We start from the raw sequence: 18,128 nt of genomic DNA on the forward strand, positions 1-18,128 counted from the left end.
TCATTCAAGCAATAAACACAAATATTTAGAAATTCGGACAAAACATTTTAATGAATCGTTTCCACCACTTTAGATTATGATAAAAAGAAAAAACGGTTTTATCATGGACTTAAAATACAACAACCCCCCACCCCCCCCCCAACCTCACAAAGTAAGTAAGTTTCACAGATTTCATATTTTAGAGTTTTCTTCTTTCCACAATATAAAACAATTAGATTAGATTGTCATTAATTAGATGGAAACTTCTCAGGAGTCCAGATAAGATGGACATTGTTAAGACTTATTCCAAATCATAATGCTCCTGGCAAATTTAACAATAAAACCCAATTCGTGTTTCTTTTTAGATCTCTAGTGCTGAGTATTTGTACAATTGCAGATCATCTTTACCTTCCTCGTCGTGTACTGTTGCAAAACTACTAATAAAGTTATGGGGGAAAAGGGTCAGTTGATCTCGTGATTCTGAGTCATTTCAGTCACAGGACTGACGAGTCATTGTCACCGGACACACGCTTTTGCTCCTGATTGGCTGCTGCAAAAGTCAACCTGACGTCACACCCCATAATTCTGAAAATACGAATAAGTTGTATAACATAAATGGGCTGATCAAAAAAATATTTAATCACACAACAGGGCTCTATTTGAACTGAAAATGTCATAAATCTACACACTAAGAGCGAACTGTTTACAAAGTGAGGTTTACGTAATGTGCGACTTAAATGCCAGCAAATGTTTCATGGATTTCCAGTCTCTCAGTAAACGTGAACCTGTTAAAACACATCTTCGACTCTGGGTTCGGGTTAGTGTGTGTTCGGTCCTTGCAAAGCCCCCCCCCCCCCCCCCCCCCCCCACTAGAACTCACGGAAATCCCTGGTGGGGGTAAATCTGAGTTTACGCAGGATAAGAATGATCTGCTAACGCAGAGCAGCGGGCACAACCTCGAGTTGATTGTTTTTAAGACAATGGAGATGATTGACGATGTCCTGCTCCCATCACCCTCCGACACATCTTCCACGGGATTCATGTAACACTACATACATTTACTAAATTGCAAACACGGTTCCCACAGTATCCAAATCTAAATATCATCCATGGAGATCAGTAGAAACACTTCAAATGTTTAGGTGTAACGATGACTCGGCATTGTTGTCGCGTCAGACTAAGTCACATGACTCGGTCCCTGCTGGCCTGTTATTTGTAGAATGGGCGGGGCTCCGTCTGCCGACCAATGGCAAAGCGAGTTGGTTTCCGCCGACGTATTTCCAGGAAGTAAACACAGTCTTGTCAAGATTAAAAGCTGCGTCACAAACCTCTGCCGTATGTTCGAGTGTAACACTTGCTAGTGTTCAGTTTACTGACTAATCCAGCTTTTACGCGCAGATCGGAGCAGAATGTCGGTGACAGTGAAGGCCTACCTGCTGGGGAAGGACGAGGTGGTCAAGGAGGTCCGGAGGTTTGCGGTGGACCAGGACGTCTCATCCAGCTTTGAGTACCTCTGCCGGAAGACCGCAGAGATCTTTAACAACCTGAAAAACAGCGGATTTAACATGTTCTACAAAGGTGAACATAGCCATCAGATTTCACAGAGAACATACGAATGACATAAATGAAACAACTTAAACCTGTTCTACAGAGGTTTCAGATATTCCATGTGTTGTCAATTGCTTCTATTTTTGAGCCTAAAAACACAACTATGATCACGATGGTGATGATGCCATTTCAGATGAAGATGGAGACCTGGTTGCATTTTCCTCTGACGATGAACTTCTGATGGGACTGGCCTGCATGAAGGACTCCACCTTCCGCATCTTTATCAAAGGTACAGAGTCATGTCGTCACAGCTGCGCATCACCATGGTAACAGAAAGTAGCATTCCTGTGTTCAGGTTATGCTAAAGAGAATGGTTAGTTAGGGTCACAGGCAGCCAGGTGGCCGTTGCTTATCTCCATATACAGCAAACTTTATGAAACTTGAAAACTCATTAACCTGTTTCTCTGAAACATCCCAAACTCTGTAATGTGACATTTCTATAGTGTACATTTACATTTTGTGTACATTTCAATTAGTTTATTTGAAGTTTTGGTAGGTTGAGTGAGGTGGTAATAAAAATAGAACCCAGCCTCAAGTATCAGAAACCTGTTAAGGAAAAGTGGAGCAGAGGTTTGACGAGTTGGAACCAGGCCGAAGAAAGAGCGTCGCTTGTTTTTCTGAATTCTTCCAGAGAAGAAGGAGCACCGTCGAGACTTCCCTCTTCATGCCTTCCCTCCTTTCGGGTTTGGCCACCCTCCTCCCCCACCCGGAGCTCATCATACTCTGCCGCACCCAATGGCCCCTCCCCAGGTGCTGCACCCTAATGTCACCTGTGACGGCTGCGAGGGGCCTGTTGTTGGAACTCGTTTCAAGTGTTCAGTCTGTCCAAACTACGATCTTTGCTCTGCCTGCCAGGCTAGAGGGATGCACACTGAGCACGTTCTGCTGCCTATCTGGCACCCGCTGCAGGTGGGCTGCACCATGAAAAGTACCCTACGTTTGGGTCTGTAGATCTTTTTGAGGAATTGTTTTCTCCTGTCTGTTGCAGTGGTTTCCACGTGGGAAGTGGATGAAGTGGATGAGACACTGCATGTGGAATCAGAACCAGTCTCAGAATGTGAACCAGAGCCAGAGCCAGAGCCAGAGCCAGGCCCCTGATCAGCCTCCAGCTTCTACACCTGCTGCTGAGAGCAGTCTCCCCTCTGGTTAGTTTCTGGGCTTCTAGTTGTCCTCGTCACTTTGACGGGGTGCACACTGTCAAAAACTGAACAACAATGTTGTGTTTGTACTGGAGCAGCACACCATTAAGAATCTCTTTTGTAGACTCCCAGGCTAATGTGGATTTCCTGAAGAATATTGGTGAGGGCGTGGCAGCCATGCTGAGTCCACTGGGTGAGTGGTCTCACCCGACATCTTACGATTGTAGACTGACATCAGTTTTTAAAGCAGGAAATGTCACATTTGTACAGGTATTGATGTGGACATTGATGTGGAACACGAGGGCCAGCGGGCTAAGGTGGTACCACCCCTTCAGAATGAGAGGGGTGAGGAAGACCTGGGGGGTGGAGCCAATGATGGGGGTGGAGTCAAGACTGACTGTAGCACCAGTGTGGGAACACAAGTAAGTTCAGCAGAATCAAAAGTTTAAACACCTGATGACCTTAATGTGATTTACTGTATAGAAATATTCTCACATCAGCACATGCCAATTAAGGGGAAGGGTTGGAGTGATAGTGTGGCCACACAAATGGCATCAGTACTTCACATGGCAGGCCAGGGAAACAGGTAGACTTGATTCATATGTGTTTAGCAGGGAAACAGGGACTCTGATGAGGAGTGGACCCACCTGAGCCCCAAAGAGGTTGATCCTTCTACTGGAGAGCTGCAGTCACTGCAGGCCCAGAGTCTGCCTTCAGGTGGACAGCAACATCCAACAGGTCTAAAGGAGGCAGCTTTATACCCCCACCTTCCAGACGGTAAGATCAGGTTTCCAACAGACTAGATGATGTTGCGCGTGACGTCTCCACTAACATGCGTCCATCCCTCACAGAGGCAGATCCTCGTCTAGTAGAGTCTTTGGCTCAGATGCTGTCAATGGGCTTCACAGATGAAGGCGGTTGGTTGACGCGTCTTCTGCAAGCCAAAAACTATGACATTGGCGCCGCCCTTGATGCCATCCAGTACGCCAGACAACCGAACCCCCAACAGCCCTGAAGCTGTCACGGTGCAACCATGTTGCTTCCTGTCGTCTGGTTCATCTCAGTGTCATTGAGTAATACCTGACGTGATTACATGTTTATGGGAACAATTAAAATGTACACCTTCAACATCTGTCTAATTATTCCTTTAATGATACTGCTTTTAATTTGGGTCCAACTGAAACCGTTCTAACAAACTTATCAATTATTGAGTGCTTCAATTTAAACAACTGAACATTCAATTCATCCCTTATATGAAAGAAAGTCCAAAACAGTTGTAGAATTCTACCCTGACCCTTTGCTCCAGCAAGGATTAATAGATCAGTGATCAGCTGGAAGAAATTCATCAAAGTCTTCCCCAGTGTCAAAGATGGAGACACCACGAAGTGAGGACGTGTGGGACCGAGTCCAGCCACCAGAGGAGCAGGACCACTGGCTCGTCCCACTGCCACAGGCCTCCTCCTTATGCTCTACCACGCAGTTCCAAGTGAGGAAAGGAGCCCAGCGACTCCCCGGACTGGATCCCACACTGGTCCCGGTCACACTGGTCCTGGTCACACTGGTCCCAGTCACACTGGGGGTACTGGTCCCGGTCACACTGGGGTTACTGGTCCCGGTCACACTGGGAGTACTGGTCCTGGTCACACTGGTCCCGGTCACACTGGGGTTACTGGTCCCGGTCACACTGGGGGTACTGGTCCCGGTCACACTAGTCCCGGTCACACTGGGGGTACTGGTCCTGGTCACACTGGGGGTACTGGTCCCGGTCACACTGGTCCTGGTCACACTGGGGGTACTGGTCCCGGTCACACTGGTCCCGGTCACACTGGGGGTACTGGTTCCGGTCCAGTCCTTGCTGGCCGCACAAGTTTCTGTTTTTTTGAGCTTGGGCCCGTCTGACTGCAGAGAAAGGGAAGGGAACATTTCTGTTCATCCATCGGATCGTCAGTGAGCAACTTCCACATGAAAGATAAGACCTAATAAAATTATTACAATTTTAATTACATTTTTCATAACGGGAAAGAGGTTTTTGTGCTGAGTTTACAATGTAAATTAAAAATATGATAAAGTCAAAAAGAAAAAATGTAAAAATACTAAAAAGCTTTGATGAATGAATTTGGAATCGTGATGTATGAAGTGAAATTACATTATTCTTTATTCACACCGTCCACCGACAGTCTCTTTCACTTATGGACGCCTTAGGGACGCCTTAGGGACACCTTAGGGACGCCTTATGGACGCCTTAGGGACGCCTTATGGATGCCTTAGGGACGCCTTATGGACGCCTTAGGGACACCTTATGGACACCTTAGGGACGCCTTAGGGACACCTTATGGACGCCTTAGGGACACCTTATGGACGCCTTAGGGACGCCTTAGGGACACCTTAGGGACGCCTTAGGGACGCCTTAGGGACGCCTTATGGACGCCTTAGGGACGCCTTATGGACGCCTTAGGGACACCTTAGGGACACCTTAGGGACGCCTTAGGGACACCTTATGGACGCCTTATGGACGCCTTAGGGACGCCTTAGGGACGCCTTAGGGACACCTTATGGACGCCTTAGGGACGCCTTATGGACGCCTTAGGGACACCTTAGGGACGCCTTATGGACGCCTTAGGGACACCTTATGGACGCCTTAGGGACGCCTTAGGGACACCTTAGGGACGCCTTAGGGACGCCTTAGGGACGCCTTAGGGACACCTTATGGACGCCTTATGGACGCCTTAGGACGCCTTAGGGACGCCTTATGGACGCCTTATGGACGCCTTAGGGACGCCTTAGGGACGCCTTAGGGACGCCTTAGGGACGCCTTAGGGACGCCTTATGGACGCCTTAGGGACGCCTTAGGGACGCCTTAGGGACACCTTATGGACGCCTTAGGGACACCTTAGGGACACCTTATGGACGCCTTAGGGACACCTTAGGGACGCCTTAGGGACGCCTTAGGGACGCCTTAGGGACGCCTTAGGGACGCCTTAGGGACGCCTTATGGACGCCTTAGGCTGAAGACGTCATCATTTAAGATCAACTAAATAAATCTAACTGGACTGAATGACAACTATAATGACGAGGTGGTACTGAAACAATAAATGATTACATAAAAAAATAATTATTTAAATGAAATATGAACGTACATGACACTTATTGTAGGTTTTTGTGTTGAATTCTCATTGGTCCAACTCACCGTCGGTCCCCACAAAAGAACAGTAAAATATGTCTCAGTGTTTGAGAATCCAGACGTCAAGTTTAACGCAGGTCCAAGACGAAGGTTCTGTTCATCAGAATCGCTGCGTGTCGGGTGGTCGGACGGGGGTGTGTGTGTGTGTGTGTGTGTTTATTTGTGTGTCCGTCCCCTTTCACAAAGGCCAAAAAACGTGCACATTGACGGCAGCTTGCGTTGAATTATTTTGATGGAAACTTTGCAACTCAACTTTGAAAACGCTGTTAATCACAATATTTAAAGAAAGACAACCATCAGAGGTTCAGGGAAAGAGCTAATTAACTCCAGAACTAGACTAATTAACTCCAGAACTAGACTAATTAACTCCAGAACTAGACTAATTAACTCCAGAAGTCTGCTCCTGACGGAGGTCCACTCTGGACGGTTGCTCTCACCTGCTCAGGTGTGGACTCCTCTCTCCTCCTCTTCCTGTCAGAACAGGTAAACATGACTTTTTTAAAATGTCATTGTTCAATATATTCAGTGAACAAACGATGAGCCAGTTAATGAGCTGGATTTTCTCATGATTGAAAGAGATGCAATAATGTCAATTAAAACACAATTTGAGAGCTTGTAACTTTGTTCCTTTTAGGAAAAATGTCCCACCATTTAACTCATGTGCTGCTGTTTTAACATATATGACTTATAACATACATGACTTATAACATATATGAACACATATATATGTAACATATATGGTTTGGTGTGTCTAAGAGAAGAGGAGACTAAGGTGGGGGGATCAAAAGCTGCTGGCTGTGCAGCTCTTTTAACCAAGTGCTCAATAAAGAGTTTGCATACGATTGTCAGTGCAATATTTTATGGATTTATTCATTTAATTATGCTGGAATTTCAGGTTTTTCTTTTGGTGAGGAAAAGTAGGTTTTGATTTTAGCACAAGCTCACAATTTGATGAGAAAACTTTCAGACTGAACTTTAGTTTCCAAAACGCACCTGTGGAGGTGCGCACCAGCCGGTCTGTCCTCCTGCTCCTCCAACACCACCTCCTCTTTCATATCCAAGTATTTGCTCCAGCAGCTCTCCACTTGACTTTGCTAGTACAAAAGGATTTGTTAGAAAGCAGCTTCCAGCAGGTGTAGCTAGGTGACATCATGTAGGCGTTGTTCCTAATAGAGTGGAACCCTAACCCAACCCTCAGAGGACCAGGAGTCCATCCATGTGACCTGCTGTGGTGCAATTAGGAACCTTGAGGCCTGTATAATCAGTGTGCCAGTCTGTCACTATGATGTTCAGGTAACTTCTAAATCACATACATTTACCCGAGTGTACGCTGCAGAGGACTAGAACACTGTACAGTTGGCTTTTAATACCTTTTTCTCTCTTTGCTCCTCAACATCTTCTCCATTTGCCTCCATCTGCTTCCTGCCAACAACAATGAAGGAAGAGCGAGTACACTTAGAGAGTTCTAAAGCTGTCTCGTTACTGAGCTACTGGTCTTAATCAGACTTAAATAATAACAAGTTAATGAGCACAAAGAGATAGTTGTGTTCCTGGTGAATTATTACCCGCGAACATAACTCATCGTACCGACAGGTAGGAGGGTTAGTGAACAGAGAATAACCCCCATCATGTCATGATGACCCTAACCCATGATGACCCTAACCCTAACCCATGATGACCCTAACCCATGATGACCCTAACCCTAGCCCCATGATGACCCTAACCCGTGATGACCCTAACCCTAACCCATGATGACCCTAACCCTAGCCCCATGATGACCCTAACCCATGATGACCCTAACCCTAACCCATGATGACCCTAACCCATGATGACCCTAACCCATGATGAGCCTAACCCTAACCCATGATGAGCCTAACCCTAACCCATGATGACCCTAACCCATGATGACCCTAACCCATGATGACCCTAACCCTAGCCCCATGATGACCCTAACCCATGATGACCCTAACCCTAGCCCCATGATGACCCTAACCCATGATGACCCTAACCCTAACCCATGATGACCCTAACCCATGATGACCCTAACCCTAACCCATGATGACCCTAACCCTAGCCCCATGATGACCCTAACCCATGATGACCCTAACCCTAACCCATGATGACCCTAACCCATGATGACCCTAACCCATGATGAGCCTAACCCTAACCCATGATGAGCCTAACCCTAACCCATGATGACCCTAACCCATGATGACCCTAACCCTAACCCATGATGACCCTAACCCATGATGACCCAAACCCTAACCCATGATGACCCTAACCCATGATGACCCTAACCCTAACCCATGATGACCCTAACCCTAGCCCCATGATGACCCTAACCCATGATGACCCTAACCCTAACCCATGATGACCCTAACCCATGATGAGCCTAACCCTAACCCATGATGAGCCTAACCCTAACCCATGATGACCCTAACCCATGATGACCCTAACCCATGATGACCCTAACCCTAGCCCCATGATGACCCTAACCCATGATGACCCTAACCCTAACCCATGATGACCCTAACCCATGATGACCCTAACCCTAACCCATGATGACCCTAACCCTAGCCCCATGATGACCCTAACCCATGATGACCCTAACCCTAACCCATGATGACCCTAACCCATGATGACCCTAACCCATGATGACCCTAACCCTAACCCATGATGACCCTAACCCATGATGACCCTAACCCATGATGAGCCTAACCCTAACCCATGATGACACTAACCCATGATGACCCTAACCCATGATGACCCTAACCCTAACCCATGATGAGCCTAACCCATGATGAGTCTAACCCTAACCCATGATGACCCTAACCCATGATGACCCTAACCCATGATGACCCTAACCCTAACCCATGATGACCCAAACCCTAACCCATGATGACCCTAACCCATGATGAGTCTAACCCTAACCCATGATGACCCTAACCCATGATGACCCTAACCCTAACCCATGATGACCCTAACCCATGATGACCCAAACCCTAACCCATGATGACCCTAACCCATGATGAGTCTAACCCTAACCCATGATGACCCTAACCCTAACCCATGATGATCCTAACCCATGCTGACCCTAACCTAACCCATGATGACCCTAACCCTAACCCATGATGACCCTAACCCTAACCCAGTGCTTCTCAATTATTTTCTGTTACGCCCCCCCCAGGAAGAAGAAAACATTTTGCGCCCCCCCCCGCCCCGCCGTGACTATAATTATAATTAGTATCATTTGTCTATGAAATTGTTATAAGTACACCTCTGCATAACATTGTATCCTTATTAATATTAAACAAAACAAAAAAAGAAATAAATATAGACCAAAGCGGGATGATTGTTGCCAATATTCGGCACGTTTTTGCCGAAAAAACTCAAGCGGCTGATCAACGTGACTGGGGTGTAATGTCTTTAAGTGAGGGTTAGGGTTAACCAGGGTTAGGGTTAACCAGGGTTAGGGTTAGTGCTAGGGTTAGGGTTAACCAGGGTTAGGGTTATCAGCGTGACTGGGGTGTAATGTCTTTAAGTGAGGGTTAGGGTTAACCAGGGTTAGGGTTAACCAGGGTTAGGGTTATCAACGTGACAGGGGTGTAATGTCTTTAAGTGAGGCCTTCATTTATTTGGCTCCATGCTGTCCTGCCAACATTTTTAGACACAGTAAACACACCGGTCTTTCCTCGTCTCCCACCGTAGTCGCAGTGAAGCCAAGCGCTATAAAGGCTTCGTCATATTTCCTCATCTTAGCTTTCGGGAGACTTTCGTTTGTCTCATTATCTCCGTCTCTCTCCGCCTTTCTTTTCATCACTGTTAAGTATTATTTCATGCCGTCTCTTGATGGTTTGTTCACTGCACTTCCTGTCTCTTGCTCTGTGGTGTGTGCGCGCGGGATGTGCAATTACACTTCATTCTAGTACGGCAAAAATAAAATAAAAAACATGTTCTCCGGGGTCACACGCGCCCCCCCTGGCATCGCACGGCGCCCCCCCAGGGGGGCGCGCCCCACTATTTGAGAAGCGCTGCCCTAACCCATGATGACCCTAACCCATGATGAGCCTAACCCTAACCCTAACCCTAACCCATGATGACCCTAACCCTAACCCATGATGACCCTAACCCTAACCCATGATGAGCCTAACCCTAACCCTAACCCTAACCCATGATGAGCCTAACCCATGATGACCCTAACCCTAACCCTAACCCTAACCCTAACCCATGATGAGCCTAACCCTAACCCTAACCCATGATGAGCCTAACCCTAACCCATGATGACCCTAACCTGGTTAAAATCACCGTTTGACAGAATCCATCCCATTTTGGACAGCAATCAGCAAGAGGTGCCAGAAACAGGAGCGGAACAAAATGGTGGATGACAATGTTCTGTCCCACCTCTAATCTGCCAATGTTGCATCTTAAGGGGGAAGAGTTCACTGGACCCCCTGATCCCACCAGAACTCAGGTTTCCTGCTCAGGTGCCCCACAGTGGGTTAGAGTTAGGGTGGGACTCCTGGGTCTGCCGGTCACACTGCAGCTGATCCCAGCAGGAACAATATAAACACCCCCGCCCGACCACCCGACACGCAGCGATTCTGATGATCAGAACCTTCGTCTTGGACCTGCGTTAAACTTGACATCTGGATTCTCAAGCAAACACTGATGAGACATATTTTACTGTTCTTTTGTGGGGACCGACGGTGAGTTGGACCAATGAGAATTCAACACATTTCTGTAAAACATTAAAGGCCAGTTACCATAGCGACCAGGGGTTAGACTCCTCCTCTTGCATCACGGCTCCTCTCATGGAGTTCAGCTTCTGTACGTGGTGCCTGCAGTCCCTGCTGGAGCCCCTTCCAAACTCCTGCACACAAGTGAAGCGCTGGTTCTGAATCTGCTGTTGGTCTTCAGCTGCGAACTGACATTCCCATCGTAACCCTAACCCTCTAACCCTAATCCTCTAACCTTAACCCTAACCTAACCCTCTAACCCTCTAACCCAACCCTAACCCTCTAACCCTAATCCTCTAACCTTAACCCTAACCTAACCCTCTAACCCAACCCTAACCCTCTAACCCTAACCCCCTAACCTAACCCAACCCTAACCCTCTAACCTAACCCCCTAACCTAACCCAACCCTAACCCCCTAACCTAACCCAACCCTAACCCTCTAACCTAACCCCCTAACCTAACCCAACCCTAACCCTCTAACCCTAACCCTCTAACCCTAATCCTCTAACCTTAACCCTAACCTAACCCTCTAACCCTCTAACCCAACCCTAACCCTCTAACCCTAACCCTAACCCCCTAACCTAACCCAACCCTAACCCTCTAACCTAACCCCCTAACCTAACCCAACCCTAACCCTCTAACCCTAACCCTCTAACCTAACCCTCTAACCTAACCCCCTAACCCAGGGGTCGGCAACCCAAAATGTTGAAAGAGCCATATTGGACCAAAAAAACAAGAAACAAATCTGTCTGGAGCCGCAAAATTTTAAAAAAAAAAGCCTTATAATGAAGGCAACACAGGCGGTAAGTGTCTATATTAGCTGTATTAGCCTACTTTCCAAATGGTAAGTAAGCCACAAATACATAATGAGCATTCATGATTGTAGCTACAACGGTCCAATGAAATAATGGCCACGCATCATACAGATGTCTTTTGAAAAGAACCCTACAAGTGACCTATCAAAGGAAACATACATAAAGAACAATACATTTTTAAGCCATTTCAACAATAACGAATTGAGACATTAAATGAAATTATGACCATTTTGAAAATGTAAAATAAATATTGACTGAATTTTTCAATTAACATGTCTCTCAGACAGTTACAATGATGAAATGTTTATTTTCCTGCCGCGCATCCTGGAGAGAATGACGCCCCATGTGACCACTCTGCTGTACGATGGTGCTTTAAGTTTAACTTCCATTATCGTGGGATGTTGAAAACTTTAAGAATGTTTGTCACGTTTTTCTCCTATAAAAATTATATTAAAACAATTTCCATTTTCATATTTTTGAAAAAGCTCCAGGGAGCCACTAGGGCGGCGCCAAAGAGCCGCATGCGGCTCCAGAGCCGCGGGTTGCCGACCCCTGCCCTAGGGGAATTGTGCAACAAAATGAACACATAATGACCATAATAAAAGAAAAAAAGAAAAAAAAACATTCCATGTTTTTTTGTCATGGCCATCGGGAGCCACTATAAGGAGGCTGAAGAGCCGCATGCGGCTCCAGAGCCGCAGGTTGCCTACCCCTGCCCTAACCTAACCCAACCCTAACCCTCTAACCTAACCCAACCCAACCCTAACCCTCTAACCCAACCCTAACCCTCTAACCTAACCCTCTAACCCTAACCCTCTAACCTAACCCCCTAACCTAACCCAACCCTAACCCTCTAACCCTAACCCCCTAACCTAACCCAACCCTAACCCTCTAACCTAACCCCCTAACCTAACCCAACCCAACCCTAACCCTCTAACCCAACCCTAACCCTCTAACCCTAACCCCCTAACCTAACCCAACCCTAACCCTCTAACCTAACCCCCTAACCTAACCCAACCCTAACCCTCTAACCCTAACCCTCTAACCTAACCCCCTAACCTAACCCAACCCTAACCCTCTAACCTAACCCCCTAACCTAACCCAACCCTAACCCTCTAACCCTAACCCCCTAACCTAACCCAACCCTAACCCTCTAACCTAACCCCCTAACCTAACCCAACCCTAACCCTCTAACCCTAACCCTCTAACCTAACCCCCTAACCTAACCCAACCCTAACCCTCTAACCTAACCCAACCCTAACCCTCTAACCCAACCCTAACCCTCTAACCTAACCCTCTAACCCTAACCCTCTAACCTAACCCAACCCTAACCCTCTAACCCTAATCCTCTAACCTTAACCCTAACCTAACCCTCTAACCCAACCCTAACCCTCTAACCCTAACCCCCTAACCTAACCCAACCCTAACCCTCTAACCTAACCCCCTAACCTAACCCAACCCTAACCCTCTAACCCAACCCTAACCCCCTAACCTAACCCAACCCTAACCCTCTAACCTAACCCCCTAACCTAACCCAACCCTAACCCTCTAACCCTAACCCTCTAACCCTAATCCTCTAACCTTAACCCTAACCTAACCCTCTAACCCTCTAACCCAACCCTAACCCTCTAACCCTAACCCTAATCCTCTAACCTTAACCCTAACCTAACCCTCTAACCCAACCCTAACCCTCTAACCCTAACCCCTAACCCTCTAACCCTAACCCTCTAACCCTAATCCTCTAACCTTAACCCTAACCTAACCCTCTAACCCAACCCTAACCCTCTAACCCTAACCCCCTAACCTAACCCAACCCTAACCCTCTAACCTAACCCCCTAACCTAACCCAACCCTAACCCTCTAACCTAACCCCCTAACCTAACCCAACCCTAACCCTCTAACCTAACCCAACCCTAACCCTCTAACCCAACCCTAACCCTCTAACCTAACCCTCTAACCCTAACCCTCTAACCTAACCCCCTAACCTAACCCAACCCTAACCCTAACCCTCTAACCCAACCCTAACCCTCTAACCTAACCCTAACCTTCGAGGTTCTGCTGTACATGACGATGCTCGAGTCTCACTGTGATCTGCTGTTAGATTTAATATCTGGAGACACGTGTGATGGCTGGAATCCCTCCGAATTTAGATTCATGTGAGGTTTTACAGCCAGTCATTCAGCATCCAGGGACGCCGTCCCGTTACCGACCACACTGTTACATGCCAGATCGGAAACCAGAACCCAGGATGCACTCTCAAACCAGGGTACCAAAGCAAACACATGAAATCTGAAAGCTAATATATAGAGAGCAAACTAGAGCACGAGATGGAAAGAACTGATTCAAAATAGTCAAAAACATTTTTGATCAACCCTAAAAAAGAGTTTAGCATCACACAAAGTTTCAGTTTGATTTCTTTTAGTGTCTGAGAATTTAAAATACTAACAGTAATAATAACAAACTGTAAAATCATTAAGAATTGATCAGCAGCACCCTAATAAATTAATGATTTATAGGGCAAAAGTGCTGAACGCACCTTCAGCAGCGACTGTTTCTCCCCACACAGACTGCAGCGCCATCTGCTGGACGCTTTCTTCACCTGAAAAACAACACAAAGATTGAATTTTTGGAGAACTTTTGCTTTTAGAGAATCCTGCTGGACTTCCTTTAGTTTAAGATGCTTCAGCTCTGACCCAAGAAGCTGCTTCAGTTCTAAACTAACTGGTGGAATCCCAGAGTTCTACATCCTGTACTGGCCTCCATTAACAAAGGGTGTGGGGGGGGGTTGTGACTCCGTGGAGGAATCCCAGTCCAGCACTGGGAGCAGCAACTGGTGGTGAAGCTTCCTCCTGTCTTTACTGAAGGTTTTCCCAGTTTAACAAAGACGCTTCTTTTACTCCTCTTTTCATCCATCTTTCTTCTTTGGCCAAATCATGAGCCTTGTCGTCTTCAGAGGAGCGTCTTTTAGGGATAGACGGAGGCTGAATCCAGTGTTGGTCCACGCGTGCACAGTGGCTGTTTGGTGCCACTGACTCACTGAGCTCTGGAGCTTCCTCGCTGCTCCAGAGAGCATCAACCTCATCAGCTCTGGAGCTTCCTCGCTGCTCCAGAGAGCATCAACCTCATCAGAGCTTCCTCGCTGCTCCAGAGAGCATCAACCTCATCAGAGCTTCCTCGCTGCTCCAGAGAGCATCAACCTCATCAGAGCTTCCTCGCTGCTCCAGAGAGCATCAACCTCATCAGAGCTTCCTCGCTGCTCCAGAGAGCATCAACCTCATCAGAGCTTCCTCAGTGCTCCAGAGAGCATCAACCTCATCAGAGCTTCCTCAGTGCTCCAGAGAGCATCAACCTCATCAGAGCTTCCTCGCGGCTCCAGAGAGCATCAACCTCATCAGAGCTTCCTCAGTGCTCCAGAGCATCAACCTTATCAGAGCTTCCTCGCTGCTCCAGAGAGCATCAACCTCATCAGAGCTTCCTCACTGCTCCAGAGAGCATCAACCTCATCAGAGCTTCCTCAGTGCTCCAGAGAGCATCAACCTCATCAGAGCTTCCTCAGTGCTCCAGAGAGCATCAACCTCATCAGAGCTTCCTCGCGGCTCCAGAGAGCATCAACCTCATCAGAGCTTCCTCGCTGCTCCAGAGAGCATCAACCTCATCAGCTCTGGAGCTTCCTCACTGCTCCAGAGAGCATCAACCTCATCAGAGCTTCCTCACTGCTCCAGAGAGCATCAACCTCATCAGAGCTTCCTCGCTGCTCCAGAGAGCATCAACCTCATCAGAGCTTCCTCACTGCTCCAGAGAGCATCAACCTCATCAGAGCTTCCTCGCTGCTCCAGAGAGCATCAACCTCATCAGCTCTGGAGCTTCCTCACTGCTCCAGAGAGCATCAACCTCATCAGAGCTTCCTCGCTGCTCCAGAGAGCATCAACCTCATCAGAGCTTCCTCAGTGCTCCAGAGAGCATCAACCTCATCAGAGCTTCCTCACTGCTCCAGAGGGCATCAACCTCATCAGAGCTTCCTCACTGCTCCAGAGAGCATCAACCTCATCAGAGCTTCCTCGCTGCTCCAGAGAGCATCAACCTCATCAGAGCTTCCTCAGTGCTCCAGAGAGCATCAACCTCATCAGAGCTTCCTCAGTGCTCCAGAGAGCATCAACCTCATCAGAGCTTCCTCGCTGCTCCAGAGAGCATCAACCTCATCAGAGCTTCCTCAGTGCTCCAGAGAGCATCAACCTCATCAGAGCTTCCTCACTGCTCCAGAGAGCATCAACCTCATCAGAGCTTCCTCACTGCTCCAGAGAGCATCAACCTCATCAGAGCTTCCTCACTGCTCCAGAGAGCATCAACCTCATCAGCTCTGGAGCTTCCTCGCTGCTCCAGAGAGCATCAACCTCATCAGAGCTTCCTCACTGCTCCAGAGAGCATCAACCTCATCAGAGCTTCCTCAGTGCTCCAGAGAGCATCAACCTCATCAGAGCTTCCTCAGTGCTCCAGAGAGCATCAACCTCATCAGAGCTTCCTCGCTCAGAGAGCATCAACCTCATCAGAGCTTCCTCAGCTGCTCCAGAGCATCAACCTCATCAGAGCTTCCTCAGTGCTCCAGAGAGCATCAACCTCATCAGAGCTTCCTCACTGCTCCAGAGAGCATCAACCTCATCAGAGCTTCCTCACTGCTCCAGAGAGCATCAACCTCATCAGAGCTTCCTCACTGCTCCAGAGAGCATCAACCTCATCAGAGCTTCCTCAGTGCTCCAGAGAGCATCAACCTCATCAGAGCTTCCTCACTGCTCCAGAGCATCAACCTCATCAGAGCTTCCTCACTGCTCCAGAGAGCATCAACCTCATCAGCTCTGGAGCTTCCTCGCTGCTCCAGAGAGCATCAACCTCATCAGAGCTTCCTCGCTGCTCCAGAGAGCATCAACCTCATCAGAGCTTCCTCGCTGCTCCAGAGAGCATCAACCTCATCAGAGCTTCCTCGCTGCTCCAGAGAGCATCAACCTCATCAGAGCTTCCTCACTGCTCCAGAGCATCAACCTCATCAGAGCTTCCTCAGTGCTCCAGAGCATCAACCTCATCAGAGCTTCCTCACTGCTCCAGAGAGCATCAACCTCATCAGAGCTTCCTCGCGGCTCCAGAGAGCATCAACCTCATCAGAGCTTCCTCAGTGCTCCAGAGAGCATCAACCTCATCAGAGCTTCCTCAGTGCTCCAGAGAGCATCAACCTCATCAGAGCTTCCTCGCGGCTCCAGAGAGCATCAACCTCATCAGAGCTTCCTCAGTGCTCCAGAGAGCATCAACCTCATCAGAGCTTCCTCGCTGCTCCAGAGAGCATCAACCTCATCAGAGCTTCCTCGCTGCTCCAGAGAGCATCAACCTCATCAGAGCTTCCTCGCGGCTCCAGAGAGCATCAACCTCATCAGAGCTTCCTCGCTGCTCCAGAGAGCATCAACCTCATCAGAGCTTCCTCAGTGCTCCAGAGAGCATCAACCTCATCAGAGCTTCCTCGCTGCTCCAGAGAGCATCAACCTCATCAGAGCTTCCTCACTGCTCCAGAGAGCATCAACCTCATCAGAGCTTCCTCACTGTTCTACATCAGGTCTACATCAGACTTTAATGTATAGATTATCTTGAGGCCTGAGGTGGAATCATCCTGTGATAACAAGGAATTTCACAAAAAGCTACGTCACTATCTTACTTTTTTCATTGTGACTAAATGCTTTTACCCTAACCCTAATTCATTTCTTTCTGTCCTAAATCAGTCTAATGAGTTGGTTCTCTTAATGAAGCATTTACCGTAATGCCTCGTGTACAGGGGCTCGGAAAATCGCGTTGGTTGGATCCTTATTTTATTAGCAAAAATCCTGAATGTTCAGGTCTGCCGACCAGTAGAGAACCCAATTTTCTATCTGTGAAAGTACTGAAAAGCCACATTTCACTGGCTTTTATTTCGCATACGTCCCATTTGGAGCAGGTCCATAACCACTATACCGAAACAGGTCAACTTTGGGCTAACTCCGTTCTGTACTAAATAATAATCTATAAAGAAGCAATGGTTGTAAAAACTGTTGCTTTCCAGTGTTACTATAAAATGCAGTCTTGAACGCGTATAACAGTAAAAATAGATGTTTGGGAACTGCGAAGACTGACGTGTATGTTAACTATAAATGACAGTTAAGTTAGCATGAGCCGTTAGCCGTTAGCTCGTGGTCACCTGATGAACCTGGAACGTTCGGCAGGAAAAACAAAGCACGACGTGGAACTCCTGAACCATGACGCTCAGACGAGATGGCTTCGGTTCGGGTTCGGTTCTTGTTCTGCTCCGTCCGAGTTTCTCCGGCTCAAATATCCCGGGTCCGCTCGTCACTAACACGTCACCACGGAAGGAGCCCCGCCAGGTGTTCATTAAAGTCCAAGATTGGCGGCTATTGGTTTATAAGTTAGGGTTAGTTAGGGTTAGGGTTACTCTTTGTAAGTTACCATAGTGTGAACATCTTGTTAAACAAAAAACAGATTTTTCAAATAGCATTAAATCAGGTTGGTTTAAAATCCGCTCTTAATGATTCTCCCAGGTCAGCAGTCACCTGGGTTGGTGAAGAAACTGGAAGAACCTGTCATCAAGGTTGTGACCCGTCTGGTGGGATACATGTGTGTCACATGACTGGGATACATG

The 18,128-nt window shown here is 47.6% G+C and overlaps 2 protein-coding genes across 3 annotated transcripts; one reads left to right on the forward strand and one right to left on the reverse strand.

Moving 5' to 3' along the window:
- The first annotated feature begins 1,257 nt into the window (after positions 1-1,257).
- On the forward strand, positions 1,258-3,854 carry LOC101074386 (sequestosome-1). 2 transcript variants are annotated; one of them, XM_011620081.2, is made up of 8 exons: positions 1,258-1,557; positions 1,721-1,816; positions 2,219-2,496; positions 2,576-2,732; positions 2,851-2,919; positions 2,997-3,148; positions 3,341-3,503; positions 3,578-3,854. In XM_011620081.2, exons 1-8 carry the CDS (start codon positions 1,389-1,391, stop codon positions 3,739-3,741), a joined length of 1,248 nt encoding a protein of 415 aa, XP_011618383.2. In that variant the 5' UTR covers positions 1,258-1,388; the 3' UTR covers positions 3,742-3,854. The 2 variants fall into 2 exon arrangements, with proteins under 2 accessions (XP_011618383.2, XP_029688038.1); XM_029832178.1 differs by having other exon boundaries at positions 1,260-1,557; positions 3,338-3,503.
- Positions 3,855-3,856: 2 nt separating this feature from the next.
- On the reverse strand, positions 3,857-17,904 carry mrnip (MRN complex interacting protein). Its single transcript, XM_029832182.1, has 7 exons — positions 17,670-17,904; positions 13,995-14,057; positions 10,671-10,777; positions 7,278-7,329; positions 6,901-7,001; positions 6,345-6,378; positions 3,857-4,625 (listed from the first exon to the last, which is right to left on the reverse strand). The coding sequence occupies exons 1-7, from the start codon at positions 17,859-17,861 to the stop codon at positions 4,047-4,049; spliced, it is 1,128 nt and encodes a 375-aa protein (XP_029688042.1). The 5' UTR covers positions 17,862-17,904; the 3' UTR covers positions 3,857-4,046.
- Positions 17,905-18,128: the final 224 nt, after the last annotated feature.

This window comes from Takifugu rubripes, unplaced genomic scaffold (assembly GCF_901000725.2).
Source record: "Takifugu rubripes unplaced genomic scaffold, fTakRub1.2, whole genome shotgun sequence".
NCBI lineage: Eukaryota > Metazoa > Chordata > Actinopteri > Tetraodontiformes > Tetraodontidae > Takifugu > Takifugu rubripes.

Bases quoted from the DNA above. Each gene is read 5' to 3' on its own strand.
- LOC101074386 (XM_029832178.1), top strand. From the start codon at position 1,389: ATGTCGGTGACAGTGAAGGCCTACCTGCTGGGGAAGGACGAGGTGGTC. The intron at 2,497-2,575 runs GTGGGCTGCACC...TGTCTGTTGCAG, and splicing joins CTATCTGGCACCCGCTGCAG to TGGTTTCCACGTGGGAAGTG. The intron at 3,504-3,577 runs GTAAGATCAGGT...CATCCCTCACAG, and splicing joins ATACCCCCACCTTCCAGACG to AGGCAGATCCTCGTCTAGTA.
- mrnip (XM_029832182.1), bottom strand. From the start codon at position 17,861: ATGAACACCTGGCGGGGCTCCTTCCGTGGTGACGTGTTAGTGACGAGC. The intron at 14,058-17,669 runs GTGACCACGAGC...GTTGTTTTTCAG, and splicing joins GAACGTTCCAGGTTCATCAG to GTGAAGAAAGCGTCCAGCAG. The intron at 6,379-6,900 runs GTGCGTTTTGGA...CTGTTCTGACAG, and splicing joins GCTGGTGCGCACCTCCACAG to GAAGAGGAGGAGAGAGGAGT.